Consider the following 19927-nt stretch of genomic DNA (forward strand, 5'->3'; position numbering starts at 1 on the left):
AGCGTGTGTAGATAATAATATAGCGAGAAGGGACTAATGCTTTCGTACAAGCATAATTCCTCTACAAGTATATGCGTGCAACATAACACCGAAAACATGAATAACCCCGAGTATGTACGTGCACACATTATGCTGGTGCAATATTTATACACCGTGTTATACGCGTGCAAAAGACCTCGCGGATTCAAATATAAACCGTTGTTGGAAAAATCGCACGAGGATGTAGGGGCACAAGGTCCTGCTGAAGGGTCATTAATTCGTGTGCTTTGTGTGCTACGTGGGCCAGTTCAGTCAGGGCTATATAGGAATACCGCGTACATGTATATATAGGAATCGATTTGGAGGGCGATAGTCGATCAAGTGGATGGGTGGCGCAGGTGGAATACTTACGGACATGCGAGCCAGAGAAGCTCAAATATGTCGGTATGCAGAAACGGGGATTCTTGCGTATGAATAAAGAATGTGTGCGCGTAATGTGTTCCTCGTATGAAATGCTTCGTTCCGACTGATTAAACTCGTCCAAAGTTACGATGGAAGAAACGATATATGTGTAGGTATACGTGGCACGATACACCGAATGTACGTACCTATTCATGTAGAAAACGCGAGAGGGAGTAAAGAGTATGAGAAAGAAGATTCAAGGATATTCTTGAAAATCAGCATTTCCTTTTCACGTAAAACGCGTGATATTTGTAGGCACGCGCAATGTTTTGTTGGAAAGTACCCCTTAAGGATGCCGACTACGAACCAATTGGGTACGCGATTAGTTTTTTCTTTTTTATTTACTCCTTCTGATTGCCAAGCCACTGGAATAATTCACGGCCGAAAATTGGCTTCCGCACAGCCGAGATGAGTCCATCGGAAAGTAAACCTTCCTGACGGCAGAGAATATCAAAGTTCTTTTTACGGTTAATCACCGCGGTTGCCGGAAGAAATTTTGGGTTTCTAAACCCAATTTGTCCACCCTGCCGCCTTAAAGTGCAAAACGTGCCGGGTTTGAAGTTGGAAACGAAATATTCAACTGTATAAGAGACAAAGAAATCAACGACGAATTGTAATAATTTTCTGTAAATTAGCGCATAAACTAAGATCTTTACGAATGAAATTTTGGCCGAAGTAGCAGGCAAGTTTTTCGCTGAAAGCCAGCAGGAGGCAGCTTTTCTCAAAGGACATTTTTTCAAGTACAGAGAGCACTATCCGTGCCTGCATATGTACAATTATATATACGTACATATGTGAGCCTGAAAAATGTAGAAACCTCTTGCTCGCCGAAAGAAAGCTTCTGTAACGCGAGTTAGAGTCTGAAATATACCCAACGACGACAACTCGCTTGCTCCTTGAGATCAAAGAGCAAGCCCGTGTTAGACTCCAAGTTTTCCAACTCGGCTCTTGCTCCGTATAAATAAAAAAAAAAAAATACACCGTAAATATGAAAAAGTTAGAAGCAAGGAAAACGAAATACAAATACGAGTTCAGTATCATCCGTATGTTATGGGTGGGTAGGTATAACTTTGTTCGCACTCCAGAAATTCTGCTGTGTCGCGATGTGTATTATACGCTGAGAGAGATTTTTAGTTCCGGTTACCGCTCAGTCCTTAACTATTTTCATTTCTTACCACAATCGAAAAATATAGTTCTAGGTAGAAAATGAAAATTAGTTTTCTAGCTGTTACCGGAAAGTCTAGTATCCGTTGCTATTCTTTCCCATTACGATCACGGTTACTATATTTTCTTGTAACTGTTGCGAAAATTTAATACTTGTGCAACGATAAATTGACGTTAAAGCCTTATTTAACTAAAAAAGTAGAGTAAACCGAACAAACTGATTTTGCGTTGCAATAACCAAAAAAGGATCGACAATAGCGCAAAATGGTTACGCGTCCCTCGTTTTTCGTAATTCCAACAATATTCAAACAGTTGTTTAACGATATCTGTTTTACTGAATTTTTCTAGTTACTATAACAAATAAAATTTTTTTCAGTGTGCACATACGTAAACGCATAGGTAAATATACAGATATATATAATCGAAGAAACGGTGACTACGGAGAATTGAAAAACAGGTTCTGAACATTCGGGCACTTTTCTCCAACCCCGCAATTTTTGCTCGTTCATTTACCACCGCGACTTCGATTTAGTTCCATAGCGGCGTAGAGCATGTTTTTCTGCTGGTCGTAACCCCGTTGTTGGAGTAAACAGAGGTACACGTATATATGGGGTTTCTTGATCTCCCATAGGTACGATTGAAACGGAGCACAGTATACGTCATTCCGAGCGTCCCGTCTATTTAAGTATGTACATGTCTTCGCTATTCCCCGGTCTAGGATGGGTAAATGGAGTTGGAAAGATACGCAGAAACACCGGCGAGACGGAAAGAAAAATTGCCCCCAGGACGAAAGAGCAACGAGTGCGCAAGGCGTCGCGGAAATAGTGAAAGAGTTCGTTAAATTAAAGGACCGAGTTCAACGAAAGGAAGAAACTCTTTCGCGTCGTGCATAACGACTTGAAAATTGCAAGAAGTAAGGAAATGGAAAACCACGAACACGCTCAATTCTCCACTCTTACTCGATCCCGATGTTCTTTACCGTCCTCTTCCATGCCGCGAGGAAAATCACAGGCTCCAGGATGATACGGAGCATTCTTATGCAAGACCTGCAAGTCTCTTATTGAGGCAAACTTTCGAGTTACACATCGTAAAGCGTCGAATAATTGACTACCCTCGGGATGGAAAAAAGGTAGGTAACGAACAAAGGGTCCATGTTCCGTGAACCGTTATATTTCTTACCCGTACCTATGTTGTAAATTATAAATTCTGAACGCATGGTTTTTCACGGGTTCTGCCGCTGGGCTCTACCGACGTAAAGTCAGACGACGCGGTACTTCGGCAAGATTTCAAAGCCAAAGGTATATTTCAGTACATAAGGTTTGCCTGGAGCGTATGTATGTAATACCTACATGTATACGTATACTATTGCGTACGCGAATACATACGTAGAAAAAATCTGTGGTAGAGAACTGAAAAGAAGAGACTGCGGGGGGGATTCCAACCCCGCATATGAAATTTCGCGTTAAATAAATTCAAACTTGAATGATATTTTGGAGCCCCTAACTTGTTGACCTTTTCGATTAGAGGTCAAGGGAATAGTTTGGGCGAAAACCGCTGAGCGTTGAAAATGTGTCGTGTTTCCAGTACGCGGATATCGGCTACCGGATATCGCGAGCGGATGAATGAATCAGCGAGATGAAACGAGTTTCGGAGTTACGAGGGGTCGACCAAACTGCAATTCGTGCACCAACGCAAAGGGTGTGGGACACGTAAATGCGGAGGATGCAAGGCAGGTTCGACTCTGAATAGAGTGCGAAGCACCGTAGATCGATGGTGTCTGGTGCACGGCACCCCTCGCCTGCCTCTCCGAGGCTTCGACCGCCTCCTCGCCACCCTCACCGTCGTATCCGTGTAGGCATCACCGCCGCCCCGGCAACGGAAAACGTGAGTCACCGGGACCCCGCCGCAACCCGCAACCCATATCCCGCAGGGCCTCTCAACCCTCGACCCTCGACCCTCAACCCTTGGCTCCGGCTTGGCTCGACTAGAACCCGACTCACCTCCTACCGCAGACACTGACGGACTGAAAACAAAGTACCTTTTTACCTAAGGAGGCTTCCAGTGGGCCTAGCGACCCGTTCACCGTGCACCCTGTACAACTGCTGCGGGTACTCTGATCCTGGCATCGGTTTTTACTCTCGTCATTTCGCACATTTCGCGATGGGTGGATTCTACTCAAACGGATCCATACTCGGCGACACGACCGATATTGAAATTAGTCATTCATTTGGGGTGATGTACACTTCGAAACTGACGCTTGCCGATAACTATGAATTAAGCCTAACAGCCCAACAAGTATTTATATACCCAGAGAGGACAACAGTTGGAAACACGATTTAAGATCAATTTTTAAACGTAACTAGCAATCGGTTACCGATAAAAAATTATGGACGTTGTAATAAACGTAGAAGAGTATTTTGCTTGAATCCAAAAAGTGAAGAAAGGGACCTGCATCTATAGTTAACCTCATTTTCACTTGAAATATTGCAAAACATGGTATAAGTTTTATTCTTTCAGACACATTTCAATCTCCGACATTGTCAATCTGTGGGGTGTGGAGAGCTTTTTTCCCTCACTACCCCAGCTCTCTCCATGGGATTTATTTTCATGCACGATTGCGTAGCAAAGTGCTATACAGATTTTTCCATCGTGCAAAAAAAGTTTTGTATCCACTTTAGCGCACTCGCTCAGGTATACGGCTTATACGTCTAGTATGTGTGAATATAGAAAGTGTTCTTCCTCTTCGAGCACACTTGTAAGAATGTCTGTAAGTGTGTTTACATTTTGGAATCTTACGCTTCTAGTATGCCTGCGTATAAGCACGCGTATTTTAATTTCGGGTCTTAAAATGGAACAAACAACCGTACAGGTAAAGAATTTTCAGGAATACTATGCGAGGACGCAATTTATGAACGGTAATCCCGATAAACTGCATATTGCTTAGGTACACCAGCTGCGGTTAATCTCGAAACTCATTAAAACGAGCACATACAGCGAATGGGTAAAAAGAAATCAAAGAGCGAGCTGAATGTGAGATGCATTCTAAAAAAGAAAAATGAAAAAATCACTCATACCGCACGAGACAAAGGGATCGAAAAGCGAGACATCTCTCCTGGCATTGAAGTATTTATATGTATAACATGCAAGCCCGTGAGCTTTTGCGAATAAAAGTACAGAATTCTGGAGGGCCTTGACGGACGTGAAATTCTCGTATGAAATTCCCACTCGATGTAGAGCTGGTGGCCTTTGATAAATTAATAACTTCATCAGCCTCTGCATACAAGCCAAGTTTTCTCTCCGCAGCTTAGCTAATACGATTCCCGCGCTCACCTCGGAAGCTCAGCTCAGGTGTGCGTAGCGTCGGAAATATATGTCGCGTAGTTTTAAAACGCGGGTGGATGCTGAAGAGATTTACGGTAAAAGTGGACGGTCGAATGTGACTCGTTTTGCCAGAAGCTCGTTAGTAAGACCGAACGTAGCTATGTACAATCCTTCTCCGTATATTTCTCCCTCTCATTTTGCATTGCAGTGTGACATACGTTGAAAAACAACTGTTTCAACTGCGTTACGAGTTTCAGTTTTCGCACTTTGACTCAATAATCGATGTCATCTGCCTGCCTAATAACATTCCGTGAAATTGAACATTGGAAAACCTGACAATCGCTCTTCAAGTATAGCTACTTTATTCTTCACGTTTCGTGACGGGGAAAATTAAAAAAATTTCAAGTGATTGACTGCCTTTTAATTAAATTCACCGAGGGTGAGAACTTGCAAGCAGCCCTCAGGAATTCGGAGGATCTGCAGTCTCGGCCGTATTCGAATTTCCCGTTTAAATACGATCGGGTAAAACTGGGAGGCAGAAAAGTTTCATTGCATGCAGGGAGATCGCAGCGACTGTTGATGATCGGAGAATTATCGAGTGACGCGCAGCGATAACGAACCAAACCAGATCTATTGCATGTGCAATTGAAAGGGTGGATATCGAAGAGCTAACAGGCTCGTGTTTTGCGGGGCGTCGCGACGCTGCAGGTCGCACGGCGCCATCCAACCCAGGAATCAATGATTGTTATCCGGTGATAACTTTGTCACACATATCGAAACCAGCAACTTTTTGTTGTACCACAAATTGGGAGAGGATCTATCCGCGACGAGATGAAATAACCCCTGTCGCATTTTGCGGGGGATATATTTTCAGCTCGTGTGTTTTACGTCGATGGATTTTTCACTTTTCTGTTAATTTGAAGAAAAGAATAAGTGAACACAGAATTCCATATGTAAATGGAAGACGATGTGGTTTCGCATATTTACAGACATGAATAAACTTTCGGAGGTGAATTGTAAGGTTCGATTAATTCGTTCGACGTACGCTTTAAATAAGCTCATCAGTTACTGCGACAAAGCCTCTAAGCTGCAAATTCGCGGAGGTGTTGCGTCCTGATCGTATTGTATTGTAGCGGCGGTACAAAATTGTGAACAAAATTTCACCGAGCTATTAATGAGATCAATTCAAGACTCCCATTGTTCTGGCTAAGATTCAAAAGTACAATTACGCATGAATCGATGCATGACATGAACCGTACAAAGAAATAAAGAAGTCGCGTAAATACTGTCTGAAATACGAAGTTAGAATTTGCGAAGATGAATAACGAATCGGCAATATAAAAACAACGCGCATCGCGTCTTGCCCTGTGAGTATAAGTGGGTGTAAATAAATAAACTGTCAAAGTGTTGACAGTACTTTGTATGCAAACTTCGCATGCATAGTTATTGATATGAAGTTGATTGATGCAGCGTGAGGAGCTGTGCAGCTGATAAAACGACACCGAAGAAATGACGATTGTGTTGGAAAACTTTGAATAATATGGAAATTATCATTATGCGAAAGTAACCTCTTGACTTACCAGATAGGCCGAAGAAGATCCGAAAACAGCTGAGGTCGAGCAGCCATACTATCAAGTGGTTTGAATTCCGGCGTTCCTTCGTTTCTGCGCGCGCGATCGATATCTATGAAGCGCCGATACGTTTTTGTCACGCGACATAATTTTGTTCAAATATTGAGAAATACAGGAGTAATATTTACCAAACTAATTTGTCAAAAAAGTATATCATGTTGGTAACATCTATAATCAGCCAACGGTTCGATTCTTGTACATTTTATACTAAAAGATGAGAATATCAAGTCATCTAACGTTGTAGGACAGGTGGAAGTTTTTTACGCAGAATTAATTTTTGAATAGAATATAATTTTATGTATAAAGTAATTTACACTGAATAAAATATCCGGAGTATTTCGATTGTGTAATAAAGTGAGATAATGATATTTAATTTCAAAGACAGTACTCAATCGTCTTGAGTCTCTAGTGACTTTCTAGAAACTATAAATGCTTGGGGCAGTACGTCTAACATCCAGCTGCTTTCTTGAAGCGGTCATTGATATCATTCCAATTTGCAATGTCCCATATCGCCTTGACATACTCTGGTCTGACATTCTTGTACTGGAGATAATATGCGTGTTCCCAAACATCGATACCAAACAGTGGCACAAGTCCTGTTGTGGCATGCAGAGGATCTTGATTAGCGCAGGCTGCAATCTGCAACCTTTTATCTTTAGCGTTGTACCCAAGCCAGCCCCAGCCAGAACCTTGAACGGCGACAGTGGCCTCCGAAAGTCGTTTCTTCAGTTCTTCCAGACTGGAGAAATCCTTTTCAATTTGCTTGAGGAGAGCACCTGAACAAAATGCATCAAGAAAATATACCTGGCATTGATTAGCACCCTCAGGAAAAAATTGGAATACCCATAATTGATAATCAACCATTTTTCTCGTCATACTTGAGAAAAATCAATAAAACATCGAGTCATAAATCCAACTGAGAATTTCAAATATAACTAACCATCTGGTTTCCCACCATTGGGCGACAAATTGTTCCAAAAGATGGAATGATTCAAATGTCCACCGCCATTGAACTTAATCGCAGGTGCCAATGCAATCTCGGTATTGACGTCACCCTTACTCACAGCTTCCTTCAATTTTTCCTCAGCAATGTTCAAATTGTTTACATACGTTGCATGATGTTTACTGTGATGAAGCTCCATAATTTCTGCACAGATGACTGGTTCCAGTGCCCTGTAGTCGTAGGGCAACTCAGGCAGAGTGTGCTTTTGCCTGGCTACATTCTTGGCGCTCCTTAAAAATTTTTAGAAATAGATATCATGTAACCGTAAAGAATCGTTTATTTAGCAATGTAGATCAAAGTCGCTCCGATGAAATTCTCTATCGAGGATTATCTAACTGGTCTAGATACATGTCATTGTGAAAATTAACCAATAATCTTAGGTTAACAATTACATAATACGCAATTTAAACAATCAAAACCTATAAATGTGATTCAATACTTACAGAGCCCCTGTTACGAAGGCACGTCTTGCAGCAAACATAGTCCAATAATGAATAATAAATTACTGCTTATCACAATAGAACCGGCAATTACTTATGTCGCAACAATCCGGTGATAGGCCGGTGAGCCGGGCTGCGTAGTACGTTACGTTGGTCTAGGCCTCGGGATGAACTTCAGACTAATTCATAAACACGGAACGATGGAACAATTTTACGCGCCAGTATTTGAACACGATAATTTTAACCCGATCTTTTTATTATTTACTTATCGTTAATTTTACTGAAATAAATACAGGTACTTCCGCATAAAATATTTCTTCAAACGTGTGTTTGTATAAGCAAATTAAACTTGAGAAATTTTTATGAGAATAATGTAGAAATACATCAATCACGTAATACAATTGCGAAATGGTTAGTTTAGTCGGAAATAAATACAGAATTTTACCACTTCTGATGATAAATCGATCTATTCCTTTTATTGTATTAAATATACAACATAAATATTCGCTGAACCATATTGCTATTGGATAAGCTGTGGGCCTATACGGTATGGCGGTGAAAAAACGTAAACACTGATATTGAAATGACTGTTAGGAGTACCTAATTCGCACGAACGACCTCCAGTACTAGTGATACAATGGACAAGAGCGGAGCTGTTTCTATTTCAAACCGTAATTCGGCTCAACGAAAATTTTTCCAATGGGTAGGGCAGTGGTTTTATACTGGACAAGCGGAAGATGTAAGGACTGCATAATATTTATGCAGCATTCTTTGTTATCAAATCACTATTGTTTTCACACTTTAGCTACATAATGTGGTGTGATCATTTTCAGATCTGTATCAAACCTGATGCCCCTGAACTGGCATGCTTCCTTCAGGCAATTGGCTTTCGGTTGCGAGAATTTGAAAGGCAGGAGGATAATAATGGCAATAATGGAACTAAAAATGATACCCTGAAAATAATTATAGAATGCGGCTCTTCAAAAATGAGAGCCGTGATGGAGCTAGAAGATGTTCGTTGTCAGTGCCCAAACCAGGATGATGCGAAAGACGCTTCGTTCTGGAGCGTGAGTGGCACTGCCCCTTTGGGGAGCATGGTAATATGAAAGATAAATCTGATTGAAGTTTCGAAAGAAGCAGACATCCTTGAAAATGATTTATGTATGTTTTTCTTTCATCAGGAGAACATGAGCAAAGTTTTAGAAACTGGTAGCAACCTTTTACCACCAATTAATAAAGGTGTCACAAATGTCATTCGGGATGTTACGCACCACCTTTTCAAGCTGATAAAAAATATTCCAGACCCCAATCAGAATGCAGATTCAAATGCATCGGCTAGAGAATGCTCGTTAAAACCTCCATCTAATGCAGCGGGCATTCCATTTATGCGTCGACATACTGAGTCCGATTTTAATTCAGCAAGATGTCGATCCTTAGATACACTCACTAAAAGCAATGAAGCGGAGAATGACGAGGTTTCGAAAGCCTCTTTGCTTTCTCCTAGAAACCGTTCTTGCAGTGTTTCACTGCATAAGCCACAAGTAAGGAGATGCAAGAAGCGTAACAATTGACATGTTAATCCTCATTTTGAATGACATATTTTGTTCATAGCTCAACTTCTAGGCATTTTTCAAATAAATTTTGTATATTTCAGGAAACTTCAAATAATAAGCTGATTCTAAAGGAAGATATAGGTAACATTAATTTGGTTATCTCGACTGCTGCGGTTTCCCCGCCATGTATCGCTCCTCTTCAACGCCAGAAGACTTTTGATATGGACATTGAGTGCTCAAGCATAGAGGGCGAGCCTCGTCCATCTCCACCAAAAATTTCAAGCTCTCCAGTTCCGATGCCTCAGCTTTGTATGTCACTGGGACAAATATCACTGCAGAGTGAGGGTAGAGATCTGCCTTTTATAGACTTTTTATTTAAAGCCAAAGCTAATCTGGAACATGCTTTGCTGATGCTGAGTAATAGTCCGCATGGCTCAAATGCAAACTTGGATGGTAATTGACTAAATGAATGTTCTTTAAATTTCCACTTAATGGAGTATAGTCATGGAGCCTTATTTTCCATTATTATGGACTCATTCGCTGTATGCTTTCTTTCAAGATATTTTCCTGAAACCGGATCCACCTAAGAACTCCCTCAAAATTAGTCCTGGAAATAATTCACGACCTGGATCTAGCTGCTCTCTGCCCATTCAGCCTGCATCTAGGAATGTAGATCCACACAGATCATCCGTACGAAGAAATGTTGCAACATCTTTCCGAAAAAGTTTTGACGGAACAAAATTACCAACTGATAACAAATCTACTCCAACTAGTCGAACTTTGCTGCAAAGAAGGAGTTTCGGGGGGCGACTTCCCTCACCCAAACCAGTTAAGGAAAAAGTCGATACTCCAAGACCTGGAACCAGCGGGATAAAGTCTGATCCTTTAAGATCTAGAACGATTGTAACAGTAAAGCGAAGAGTTTCACCCATTCCAAAAACCAGCTCCTCTGAATTTTCAAGGCACAATGCTTCTCTGAATACATCGGGTCTAAAAACTTTGGCAGTTACTAATAAGCTAGAATCGAACATTGCTTCGCCAAAAACTTTGCCTGGAAGTACTGCAAACAAATTCGGATTCATCAAGAAGAAAGCTTAATGCTTTGGGTACAAAATATTGAAGCATATGTGTGTATTTTAAATTATTTAATATTAAACTGTGGTAGAAATTTGCTTTGCTACCTACATGTCTCCTCCTTAAATTTTATAAGTGTTTGGTGATTCTTTTAATAGTTTAGACACGTCTAACTCAATGTTTACACATGATTGTACATATTTTTGAAAGTGTTATTATTCGTACTTTTTATTTTCCATATTATTTGATACGTATTCTACACGCATGAAGACTGAACTTGGATTATATAAATTATATCTCTACTGATAAACGTATTTTTCGAAAATCACTTGCATGTGATAAATTCCGTATAAATAAGCTTGTGACTAAAATCTCACATTTTTCTTGTATCTTTCAGCAATTAACCCGATTCCTGACTAATTTAGTATTGAAATTGGTAAGAATATTTTATCGCAAATAGTTAATTGATTGTTGCATAAGCTTTCATCATTTATCACAAACAGATTCATTGTAAAATTGTTGTATACAAGTTAAGTAGGATTTGGAATAAAGAGGATGGTCAAACTCACCTAACCTCACTTGAACCTAATTATGGTTTTTCACAATAACTGTATTGATGAAAACACAATGAGACAATAAATTATGAGTGACTTTATCATTATACGTACTTTCGTCCTAATATTCCCGAGTAACATTTACATTTAAACTATGTATCACGCATTAATCTACAAGCATGTAAGGTTGATCATTCCTCGAAAATGGCGGAACCAATCACAGTCCGGGACGACTTTACCGGATCCTGAGTGGAGGGCTTTTGATTACCACGAGCCTTCGGTCGGCTACTTGAATGGCCATTCTCACTCACTGGCGTATCGAGCGGTCGCCTCAGTTAACTGCAGTTTAGTGATGGCGCGGTGTTCCGCACGCAGAACGTAGTTCACAAGGTCGGCAAACGATAAATACCGTGAAATCATGTCAGTTTTGTGCGGATAATAGTTGAAGCGGCCGGCGTTTTTCTTTTGTGTTGAATATAAGAGCTAAGTTACTGGCGTTAAGGTACGTTCGATTCTTCCGTCAATTCTAATTTTCCCCACAATCAATCCAAAGAGGTTGTGAAAAATTAGAGCAGGGGAGAGCGTATAGCTAGCGAACGACAATAAAAAATTATCAATACCTTTCCGCGTTATCTATCTTCGAGAACTCGATACTCGCTGGCCAATTTATCTCGCCTGCCACTCAGCGATAATGTAATTTACTTTGAAACAACTTGTATTTATGGATAGTAGAATAACAGTCTTTAAATGACGCCCCGTTTTACGCTCCGACATATTGCAGTAATGGCGTCTATCCTACTTGTCTATTCGATCTTTTTTTCAGCCTCTTGGGATTTTTATCATCTACATTCACTGTAGAATTTATTTTTACAAAATTTTTTCTCACACATTCATGTAGATTAATGAACTTCATCGCGTATGTTCAGCTTACTGACGTTTCGAAAGTAATCTATCACACTTCTGTCCCTCGTCATGTGATTTCTGTTTACAAGAAACTGATCTTCAGAAGATTGTATCCCTACAGATCACAGGTTCTTGTTTCTACTGGTTATCAATTATTACCTTTGTCGAAAGTAAAATACCGAAAAAGGTAGTCAAGATTTACTCCAAATGATGCTTGAGTTATATTTTAATTGTGGTAAGGTAATTTTGCCACCACTATCTCATATTTTGAATCACTATCCTTTTATTCTAATACGATTAGTTTCATTTCACAATCCATTTTCTGATTATGTTTCACTTTGGGATTGTTAGTTGCACACTCAATATAGTCTGAATACTTGTCAGGCACAGTGTAAAATATTGACAAGTATCTATATGTCTCAGTCAGATGTCTGCCGTCGGAGGAATTTGCGACTCCCAGTAAACTGAGAACATCTTTGCCACGTAGATCGATGTTAAAGTCTTCTAACAAGCTCGAGAACAAGCATAACTGTATTATCAAAATGGCTGAGGAAAGCATGGAAGTAAAATCAGCAGGGCCGTCTTCACCTCGTAGTCCTCAAAGCAACGGAGGTGGCAAGCCGAACAGTCCACCTTCTCCTTTGGGGGTTCGTCAACCACGCAGGATTAAATTAACAGAGCAACAATTGGACAGCTTGACAAGGGACGAGTTGGCGTTGAAGTGGCGCGAACAGGACTTGTATGTGGAATATCTAGAGGCACAAGCTACAGCCCAGGAAGGTACTGAGATCACATGAGTGAGCCCACCTCACTCGCCAAAATTTCTACTTAACTGAATTTTCAAAAGCGAAATTGAAATGTCTTCATGAACAGAGAAAGAAAGACAAGACTTTTTTAGAGACACTAAGCGGAGAAGGAGAATCTCCATTCCCTGCCAGTGTCTAGTCTACTAAGATAGTTAAGTTCATAGTATTTAAGATACTGACCTACTTTAGTTATACTTAGATTAGTTTAGAATTAAGTAGATTTGCCACAATAATGTTGCTATGAAGCAATGATTACAAAAATGCTGGTAAATGTTAGATGAAACAACTCGTTCTATGTTACTGAAACGGCGTGCGATATCATTAACGTTCCTGAAATACGTAGTGTTTGAAGGAAGCAATTTTGAGTGGGGAAAAAAAGATGAGTTGAGTGGATAACTGTGCCTCTTGTGTTTAATTTGTCAAGCGTCATTTGGCGTGGTGATTTTTTTTCTTATCTGCCAGAAATAATGTGCAATGAAAAAAAAGTAGGCAAATTTGTCCAGTCCTTCCATTGTTCCTTCAACTGTGTTAAATTTCATAAATGAACAGTGAATTGTGTCGGATAATTCCAATGAGAATGCTGGAGCTTTGTGATTAAATTTTTCGTGAATTGAATGAAATTGATCTAAAAAGAGCTAAATTTTTCCATGTCACAATTACAAGTGCCAGTGCGGTGTTATATTTTGTTGCATACTTTTGTTGATCACAATAGAAAAATGAATGTGCAACAATGTAAAAGATAGTGCTAGTGATAATAGAAATTCCTGACTTGACCATATCTCATGGCTTTCACGACTACCGAGAAGCTAGCCAGCCCACAAGATTCTTGAAGAAGCATCGGCCACTTCGCTGGGCCTGAGAAATATAAATCCACGTCAGCAGCTCACCATTCCAGTTAGATGTCTTCAAACAATCAAACAAGAAAGTTACATTGATATTCCCCTGCCCAAAATCAATCCAAACTTGTAACTAGCATCCAGTATTATACTGATTAATGCCACTGATCCAACTAATCCTTCTCTGAATATATTCCCATCAAACCATCCTTGACCTGGAAAATTCTTTCTGGATGTGGAAAAATGTTGATCACATCATTTGGCACAAGTTGGCTGGACGGTGAACCAAATTCCTCGTACCACGGGACAAAGATAGCATCAGAAAAGAACATCGTCTCAGCAGAAGCACAGAATTCGTCATTGGCAACGCTCGACAACTCCATGATCAAAGTATGCGTCAATTAAGGATGTCAGTTGTCAGGCAGTAAATGTCACTATCAATGAACGTCCTCTATGTCTGCACATAAGGCATTATCGTAGATTCAATATGTCTAAACCATCATCCCCCAACATGATGATTTATCAAATTCGATGACTTATACTCGCAGTGTCTCCTTCGTCACTGTAGCATCCAAGCGAACCAAAATATAGCACTTCTTATGTTTTAATATTCATTTCTTTGTCAGATGCTGTAAACCCTCTGTGTGACTCAGAAGTTTTATTAAGCAATAAAATGTCAAGAAGTTACAATTGTAATTGATTGAAGGCAAAGTTGAAGGAAATTAAAAAAAATGTATGCCAATCGATAAATAGATCAGAATAACTAGCCATCGCCCCACAGTACAGTTATTTTTAAATAATATTTCAAACAGGCATTCTCACTCAGAATACACATTAAGATTATTTATCCCCCTCTTGGACATCTTACAAAAGATAGTTTCAAAAATATGTGTTTTACTTAATATTTCTATTTAGTCGTTGTTTGATGTATTAGTAAACGTTTAGTACTGGCATTGTTGACCATTTTTTTTCTGTTCCTTTACTACGAAAATACGAAAACAACACCACACAATATACATGTAATGTAAAACTTGAGAGGCACAGAGCAGGGGTCCAGTTTTATAATCGAGCGTAGAAGACTTACTAATTGCCCTGTTATAGGTGAACTAGCTTCACTGAGAGATTCAGAAGACAAGTACAGGCAACAGTACGCTGAAGCATCGCACAGAGAGAAGATTTTAGTGAGGAGGCTTGCCTCCAAAGAACAGGAATTGCAAGAATATGTTGTACGTAATGTATTTTGTCTTGCAGAATTGATTTTCACATGCTTGTAAAACGTGGCATAGTAACCTCAAATTAATCCGCTTGGTAAAAGCTTCTTTCGAAAAAAAAAATCACTTGACAGCTAGAGCACAATTCAATGCTTAAGTACTCGCTTACTTCAATAAATGAGTGCCCAGTATCAAGTGATACAAAACATTTCGAAGCCAAATATCTAGCAATATACATATCGATAACTGTAATTCGGTTTTGTGTTTCGTATTAAAATTCTTCGAATGAACTTGATATTTTTCGTTTGATCAAACATTTCATGTAAGTTCTTTCTTCGCTCCTTAAACTTTGATGACCCTTTACCGAGGTCCAGCTTCTGATTAGTAAAATTAATTTTTTGTGTGAAATAAGTTGAACATCATAATTCAATTTCCATATTTACCATAGAATCAAATATCGGAAATGAAAGCTGCTCAGGCACCATCTGCAGCAGCACTAAAATCTGCTTTGTTGGACCCTGCAGTAAACATACTCATTCAGCGACTGCGACAAGAGCTCATTACAACAAAAGCAAAGTTAGAAGATACACAAAATGAGCTTAGTGCTTGGAAATTTACACCGGACAGGTAACTTAATCAATTGTCAACCGAAAGTAGTTTCCGAGAATTATGAACTCTTCTTGTATATGAATTCTCTGCATTTTACACAAGTTATAGTTCACGAGCTGATGTATAGGTACTACAGACCGTAAAATTTCTTTTCAATATGGAAATAGGAATAATATACTCCAATATTGATTAGCTTCTGACTTTAAAGATGGTTCTCAGTTCATTTCTATCATTATTGGGTAATTCTGAGTAAACGATTTCTTACGTTAATTGGATACAAACCTGTTTTCACAGCAATACGGGAAAGCGGTTAATGGCCAAGTGTAGGCTGTTGTATCAAGAAAACGAAGAATTGGGGCGGATGATTGCAAGCGGCCGAATCGCCAAGCTGGAAGGTGAACTTGCATTGCAGAAAAGCTTCAGTGAAGAAGTAAAGAAATCTCAATCTGGTAACTATACTTTTTTTTACATTGCAGTCTTAAATAGAAATAGTTTGCTTAAGAAAAATGAAAAATACAATGTTACAGAGCTGGATGAATTTCTACAAGACCTGGACGAAGATGTTGAAGGTATGCAGAGTACTATTTACTTTCTGCAGCAAGAACTCCGCAAAGCACGTGAATCTGTGACATTACTCCAGCAAGAAAATATTTCACTGAAATCCAGTTCGGGTGAGAGCAACCTGACTAATGGCATGTCCCCCCATACTCCACCAATAAAGAAAGAAGAAGTAGAAGAAAGTACTACGGCTCTTGAAGTAAAACCCGTGAAACCAGAAGAGAGTGACGTGTGCAAAGGTGCTAGGACTCCGCCATTACCACCCGAGGCTTCGCCTCGGAGTGACAGAGGAAGTGTTGAAAAGTCTGAAAAGACAGAACGTATGCCTAGTCAAACTGATCTACAAATTGACGAGAGTTCCAGTGATTCGGCAGCCCTCATCATAAAAGTCGAAAACGAGGAATTAAGTGACAGGGACGAAGAGGAACAGGATAATCGAAATAGCAAAAGGACTTTGAGGACTAAAAGTAATAACAAAGGTAGCGGTAAGTCAAATGGGGAAGAGGTGACGACAAGGACAACCAGGGGTAGGGATAGAGCTAAAAGGGAAAAAAGTGCGGCAGGCAGTGATGACGAGAGGACACATAAGAAAAAACGAAGAGAAAGTGTTCTTTCTCTTGATTATAATGAAGCTGACGATGACGCGTTGGTGCTAACTAATGGTGAGACGCTTCAGAGTGATCCTGAATGAACAATCTATTGTTGGTGGAAATTTCAAATGCAAAGTCATAAAATTTAGGTAGCCAACGATTCTTGCAACATATTGATTTCTGGTTGATTGGTGCTGATTTGTTTTTATTTATCTTTCCCCTAATTTAAACAAACGACGATTTTTTTATTCCTTGGCGTGATGAAATTTTGAAGTGAGAATCGTATGCTGTCTTTACTGTGCGCAGACTACTAAAATAGGTGGCATTAATTTTGTAAAAAGCAATACATGCATGTTCCTCACAATCGACACAGTGGTTCTGCACGTTACACAATGTAAAGTATGCCTTGTAGCATTCCGATCTCTTCTTTTTACTGCATAAACCAGCTACTTTGTTGGAACTGAAATATGTTGATCAAATTTTTGTTCTTCGTTTTTGTAGCTATTGTTTTCGAATTTATATCCATGTATTTACTTCAGCACATGATGTCATCTATTTATAGTGACTGCAAAGAAATAGCTTTCGGATAATTTCTCATGAGCACCTTCAACACATGTATAATATATAAATACAGTAATTATATATATGCGAAGTTATATTAAATAACGAATCACGAAATATACTCTTGGTTATCATGTATTATAAGATTGGGATTCATAATTAGTTTGGAGTACAGGCATATAACTGACATAATAAGTCCCATAAAGAACGACTAATCAAGGTGTGAAACTTGTTTTTAAATATAGTTGCACGATGCAAATCGTAATTTTCAAATTTGTAATATTTTTTCGACTAAAACGGCTGTACAGAGTTTTTTCATTGCTATTTTATAATATTATTACCTGCATATTAAGCATTTGTTTTACATTATCCTACCCTGCCTCTGGCCCAGAAGTATTTACTTTTAACATAGTAGTTTTGCCTATCGTGAAATATATATTTTCAAAAATGTTTACGTCTTGTTATTCACATTTCTTTGAAAAATAATTGTAATTAAGTTTGGTATACGGGTACACGTGACATGTTGGATTCTGACAGATGCAAAGCCACTCTGTTGCCATCCATTCAACCTGCGTTGCAAATGACACATGACGCCCTGGTCAAAATTAAACGTTATGTGCATCTGTACCCAAATGTATGCACACACAAAATAAGTGGTGTTACTCAGTGACTGCCAAAACTACCACAGCTACTTCTGGACATCACGGTTCCTATCAGAATGTATTGTACATACCTACTTGACGCGTAGGGTACAGCGTGGTACCAACACGCTGGTAGCAACACCTACATATGCATACGAGAGGAATTGTAAAGTAGCAGAGGCTGAGCGGCGGAAATCTATCGGTCCCCAATTTCGAGGTTAAGTTGTTGCGATGACTCTACAAGTCATTCGGCATCGGTCAATTGATGATAAAAGTTTTCTCGCATCACTACATCTATTATTTAAGACCTGCTTAAAATGACAAAATTCATATCACCTACATAACCTCCATATATACCGGCTTGCTTGATTGAAGACGACAAAACTCGCGCATGCGCAGTCGGTCGCTCAGCTTGCTAAACTTCACCAGTTCTTCTGTATTTGACAAATGAATATAAGTCAAGATAAACTGATATTGGTAAAAGTGTAAAGAATTTTTTCTCAAGGTAGAGCAATGACTTTTGAATTATATTACAGTTAACGTTATTGGATAACGTCGCTCAACAGGTATCAGTTTGAAATTAAACATGTCTGCAGGTTGCGCCAGTCCCGCCAGGCTTTGACCGGGTCTCTATGGAAAGAAAACTATAATTTAACCTTTAAAAGTAGTAGGTACTAGTTTTTGCACTCACTTTCAAGCTACCAAACGTAATCGCACAAGAAAATATCATAGCTATTTACGATATACGGTCACCAAACACGTTCAAGTAAGTTCAGTTTACACTTTGCGATATGAAACGAATTCTCATAATTCAAATGTCTAATGTTTTGTTTTGACGGTAAAAATATAATGATCATAATACATCACACGATTAGTGTAGCGTGTGTAACCCTGGTAAGGGCAGATAACCGCGAACTTACTTGACAATGAGTTTGATCACGCTTATCAGAGTAAACAAGTTACAAAATCTTATTCGGTTAAGAAGACAAATTGGTAGATGCGAATTGCAACAAATTTTTTCTTCTCATGGTAGCACTGTCAACGCGAAATGTAAAAATATATCGTCTCCTAATAATGTTATGTTTATTACAGTCAAACTGAAAATTAAAATGTAACTTAAAATCTAGGAATTTGGCAGGTTATCTAAAATAGCATACAAGCACAGGGTTAATTTTTTATATAGACACAATAGAGTTTGAGTATTGCATGTTTATTTTTGATTACAAAAAAGGTATTCACACATTGATTGTAGGCTTAAGCAACTAACATGGTTTATCAATATATTTGTGTTGAATTTTCTGGTAATCAGTACAGAATAGTATTCTATGCCGTCCATTTCAAACATCTGGTATCTAAATGAGTTCCCAAACATTTAATACAACAGTATCTGGCGCCGCATGGAATGCAAGTGTAATTGCTAGGAAATCCACAAACTGTACAAAAGTGTCTATCTGGAAATTGGGAAGGTTGAGATTGGGCTGACATATAATTAGGTGGAGTTGGATTGTAGTTGTGATCTTCTTCCACCAATTGAGAGAATGTTTTGCGAAATCTTTGCTTGTAATATTCTGCAGATTTGGTCTTTTTTTTCCGCCCGACTCCCCGGCTATCAAGTGTTTCTTGAAATTTTGGTACTTTCTTGCTCATTACTGGAATCAAATAACAAACAAGGACTACTGTAACATATTCGCTTAACTTTTTTATCTTGTTCACATTATTACGTTGTTCGTTCTGATTAAACTCGTTTGAAATAATGCCTAAGTATAGTACTTTATATGGGAACTATAAAATGAATTCATTTTGGGTAATACAGGGTTGAAAACATTTCAAAAAAATCGTTCTCAACTAATGACAATGTAATACCCAAATCTGCATGCGGATCATCATGAAAGTTGTCCTCCTCAAGAGCCTCGAGAGCTTTCCTTTGTCTTCGTTTCCTTGCTGCATCATCCAAAACTCTCTTCTGGTTTGCATCTTTTATTCTGCCTGATTCGCGGGCTGCCATTTTGGTCGGTCGAATTTCACTCTTTA

The 19927-nt window shown here is 39.1% G+C and overlaps 5 protein-coding genes across 8 annotated transcripts in view; 2 read left to right on the forward strand and 3 right to left on the reverse strand.

The window, feature by feature from the left end:
• LOC124310448 (kinesin-like protein unc-104) overlaps window positions 1-6577 on the reverse strand; it is a 44679-nt gene extending 38102 nt beyond the window's left edge. The window contains exon 1 of the mRNA XM_046774411.1: window positions 6507-6577. The gene's annotated coding sequence lies outside the window, so the exon portion shown is untranslated. The remainder of the gene's footprint in view (window positions 1-6506) is intronic.
• Window positions 6578-6827: 250 nt separating this feature from the next.
• On the reverse strand, window positions 6828-8173 carry LOC124310453 (superoxide dismutase [Mn], mitochondrial). Its single transcript, XM_046774437.1, has 3 exons — window positions 8004-8173; window positions 7498-7790; window positions 6828-7333 (listed from the first exon to the last, which is right to left on the reverse strand). The coding sequence occupies exons 1-3, from the start codon at window positions 8039-8041 to the stop codon at window positions 7005-7007; spliced, it is 660 nt and encodes a 219-aa protein (XP_046630393.1). The 5' UTR covers window positions 8042-8173; the 3' UTR covers window positions 6828-7004.
• Window positions 8174-8597: 424 nt separating this feature from the next.
• Window positions 8598-11296, forward strand: LOC124310451 (uncharacterized). 2 transcript variants are annotated; one of them, XM_046774431.1, is made up of 5 exons: window positions 8598-8739; window positions 8834-9097; window positions 9182-9541; window positions 9655-10006; window positions 10113-11294. In XM_046774431.1, the coding sequence occupies exons 1-5, from the start codon at window positions 8638-8640 to the stop codon at window positions 10649-10651; spliced, it is 1617 nt and encodes a 538-aa protein (XP_046630387.1). In that variant the 5' UTR covers window positions 8598-8637; the 3' UTR covers window positions 10652-11294. The 2 variants fall into 2 exon arrangements, with proteins under 2 accessions (XP_046630387.1, XP_046630389.1); XM_046774433.1 differs by having other exon boundaries at window positions 8614-8703; window positions 10113-11296.
• A 189-nt stretch (window positions 11297-11485) lies between these two features.
• LOC124310452 (pre-mRNA-splicing regulator WTAP) lies at window positions 11486-17705 on the forward strand. 3 transcript variants are annotated; one of them, XM_046774436.1, is made up of 7 exons: window positions 11486-11683; window positions 12080-12212; window positions 12508-12864; window positions 14828-14952; window positions 15386-15564; window positions 15841-15995; window positions 16074-17705. In XM_046774436.1, the coding sequence occupies exons 3-7, from the start codon at window positions 12576-12578 to the stop codon at window positions 16793-16795; spliced, it is 1470 nt and encodes a 489-aa protein (XP_046630392.1). In that variant the 5' UTR covers window positions 11486-11683; window positions 12080-12212; window positions 12508-12575; the 3' UTR covers window positions 16796-17705. The 3 variants fall into 3 exon arrangements, with proteins under 3 accessions (XP_046630392.1, XP_046630390.1, XP_046630391.1); XM_046774434.1 differs by lacking the exon at window positions 12080-12212; XM_046774435.1 differs by lacking the exon at window positions 12080-12212 and having other exon boundaries at window positions 12512-12864.
• A 1385-nt stretch (window positions 17706-19090) lies between these two features.
• LOC124310455 (zinc finger HIT domain-containing protein 1) lies at window positions 19091-19901 on the reverse strand. Its single transcript, XM_046774439.1, has 2 exons — window positions 19760-19901; window positions 19091-19545 (listed from the first exon to the last, which is right to left on the reverse strand). Exons 1-2 carry the CDS (start codon window positions 19899-19901, stop codon window positions 19220-19222), a joined length of 468 nt encoding a protein of 155 aa, XP_046630395.1. The 3' UTR covers window positions 19091-19219.
• Window positions 19902-19927: the final 26 nt, after the last annotated feature.

The sequence above is a fragment of the Neodiprion virginianus genome, chromosome 1, assembly GCF_021901495.1.
Source record: "Neodiprion virginianus isolate iyNeoVirg1 chromosome 1, iyNeoVirg1.1, whole genome shotgun sequence".
In the NCBI taxonomy this organism is placed as follows: Eukaryota; Metazoa; Arthropoda; class Insecta; order Hymenoptera; family Diprionidae; genus Neodiprion; species Neodiprion virginianus.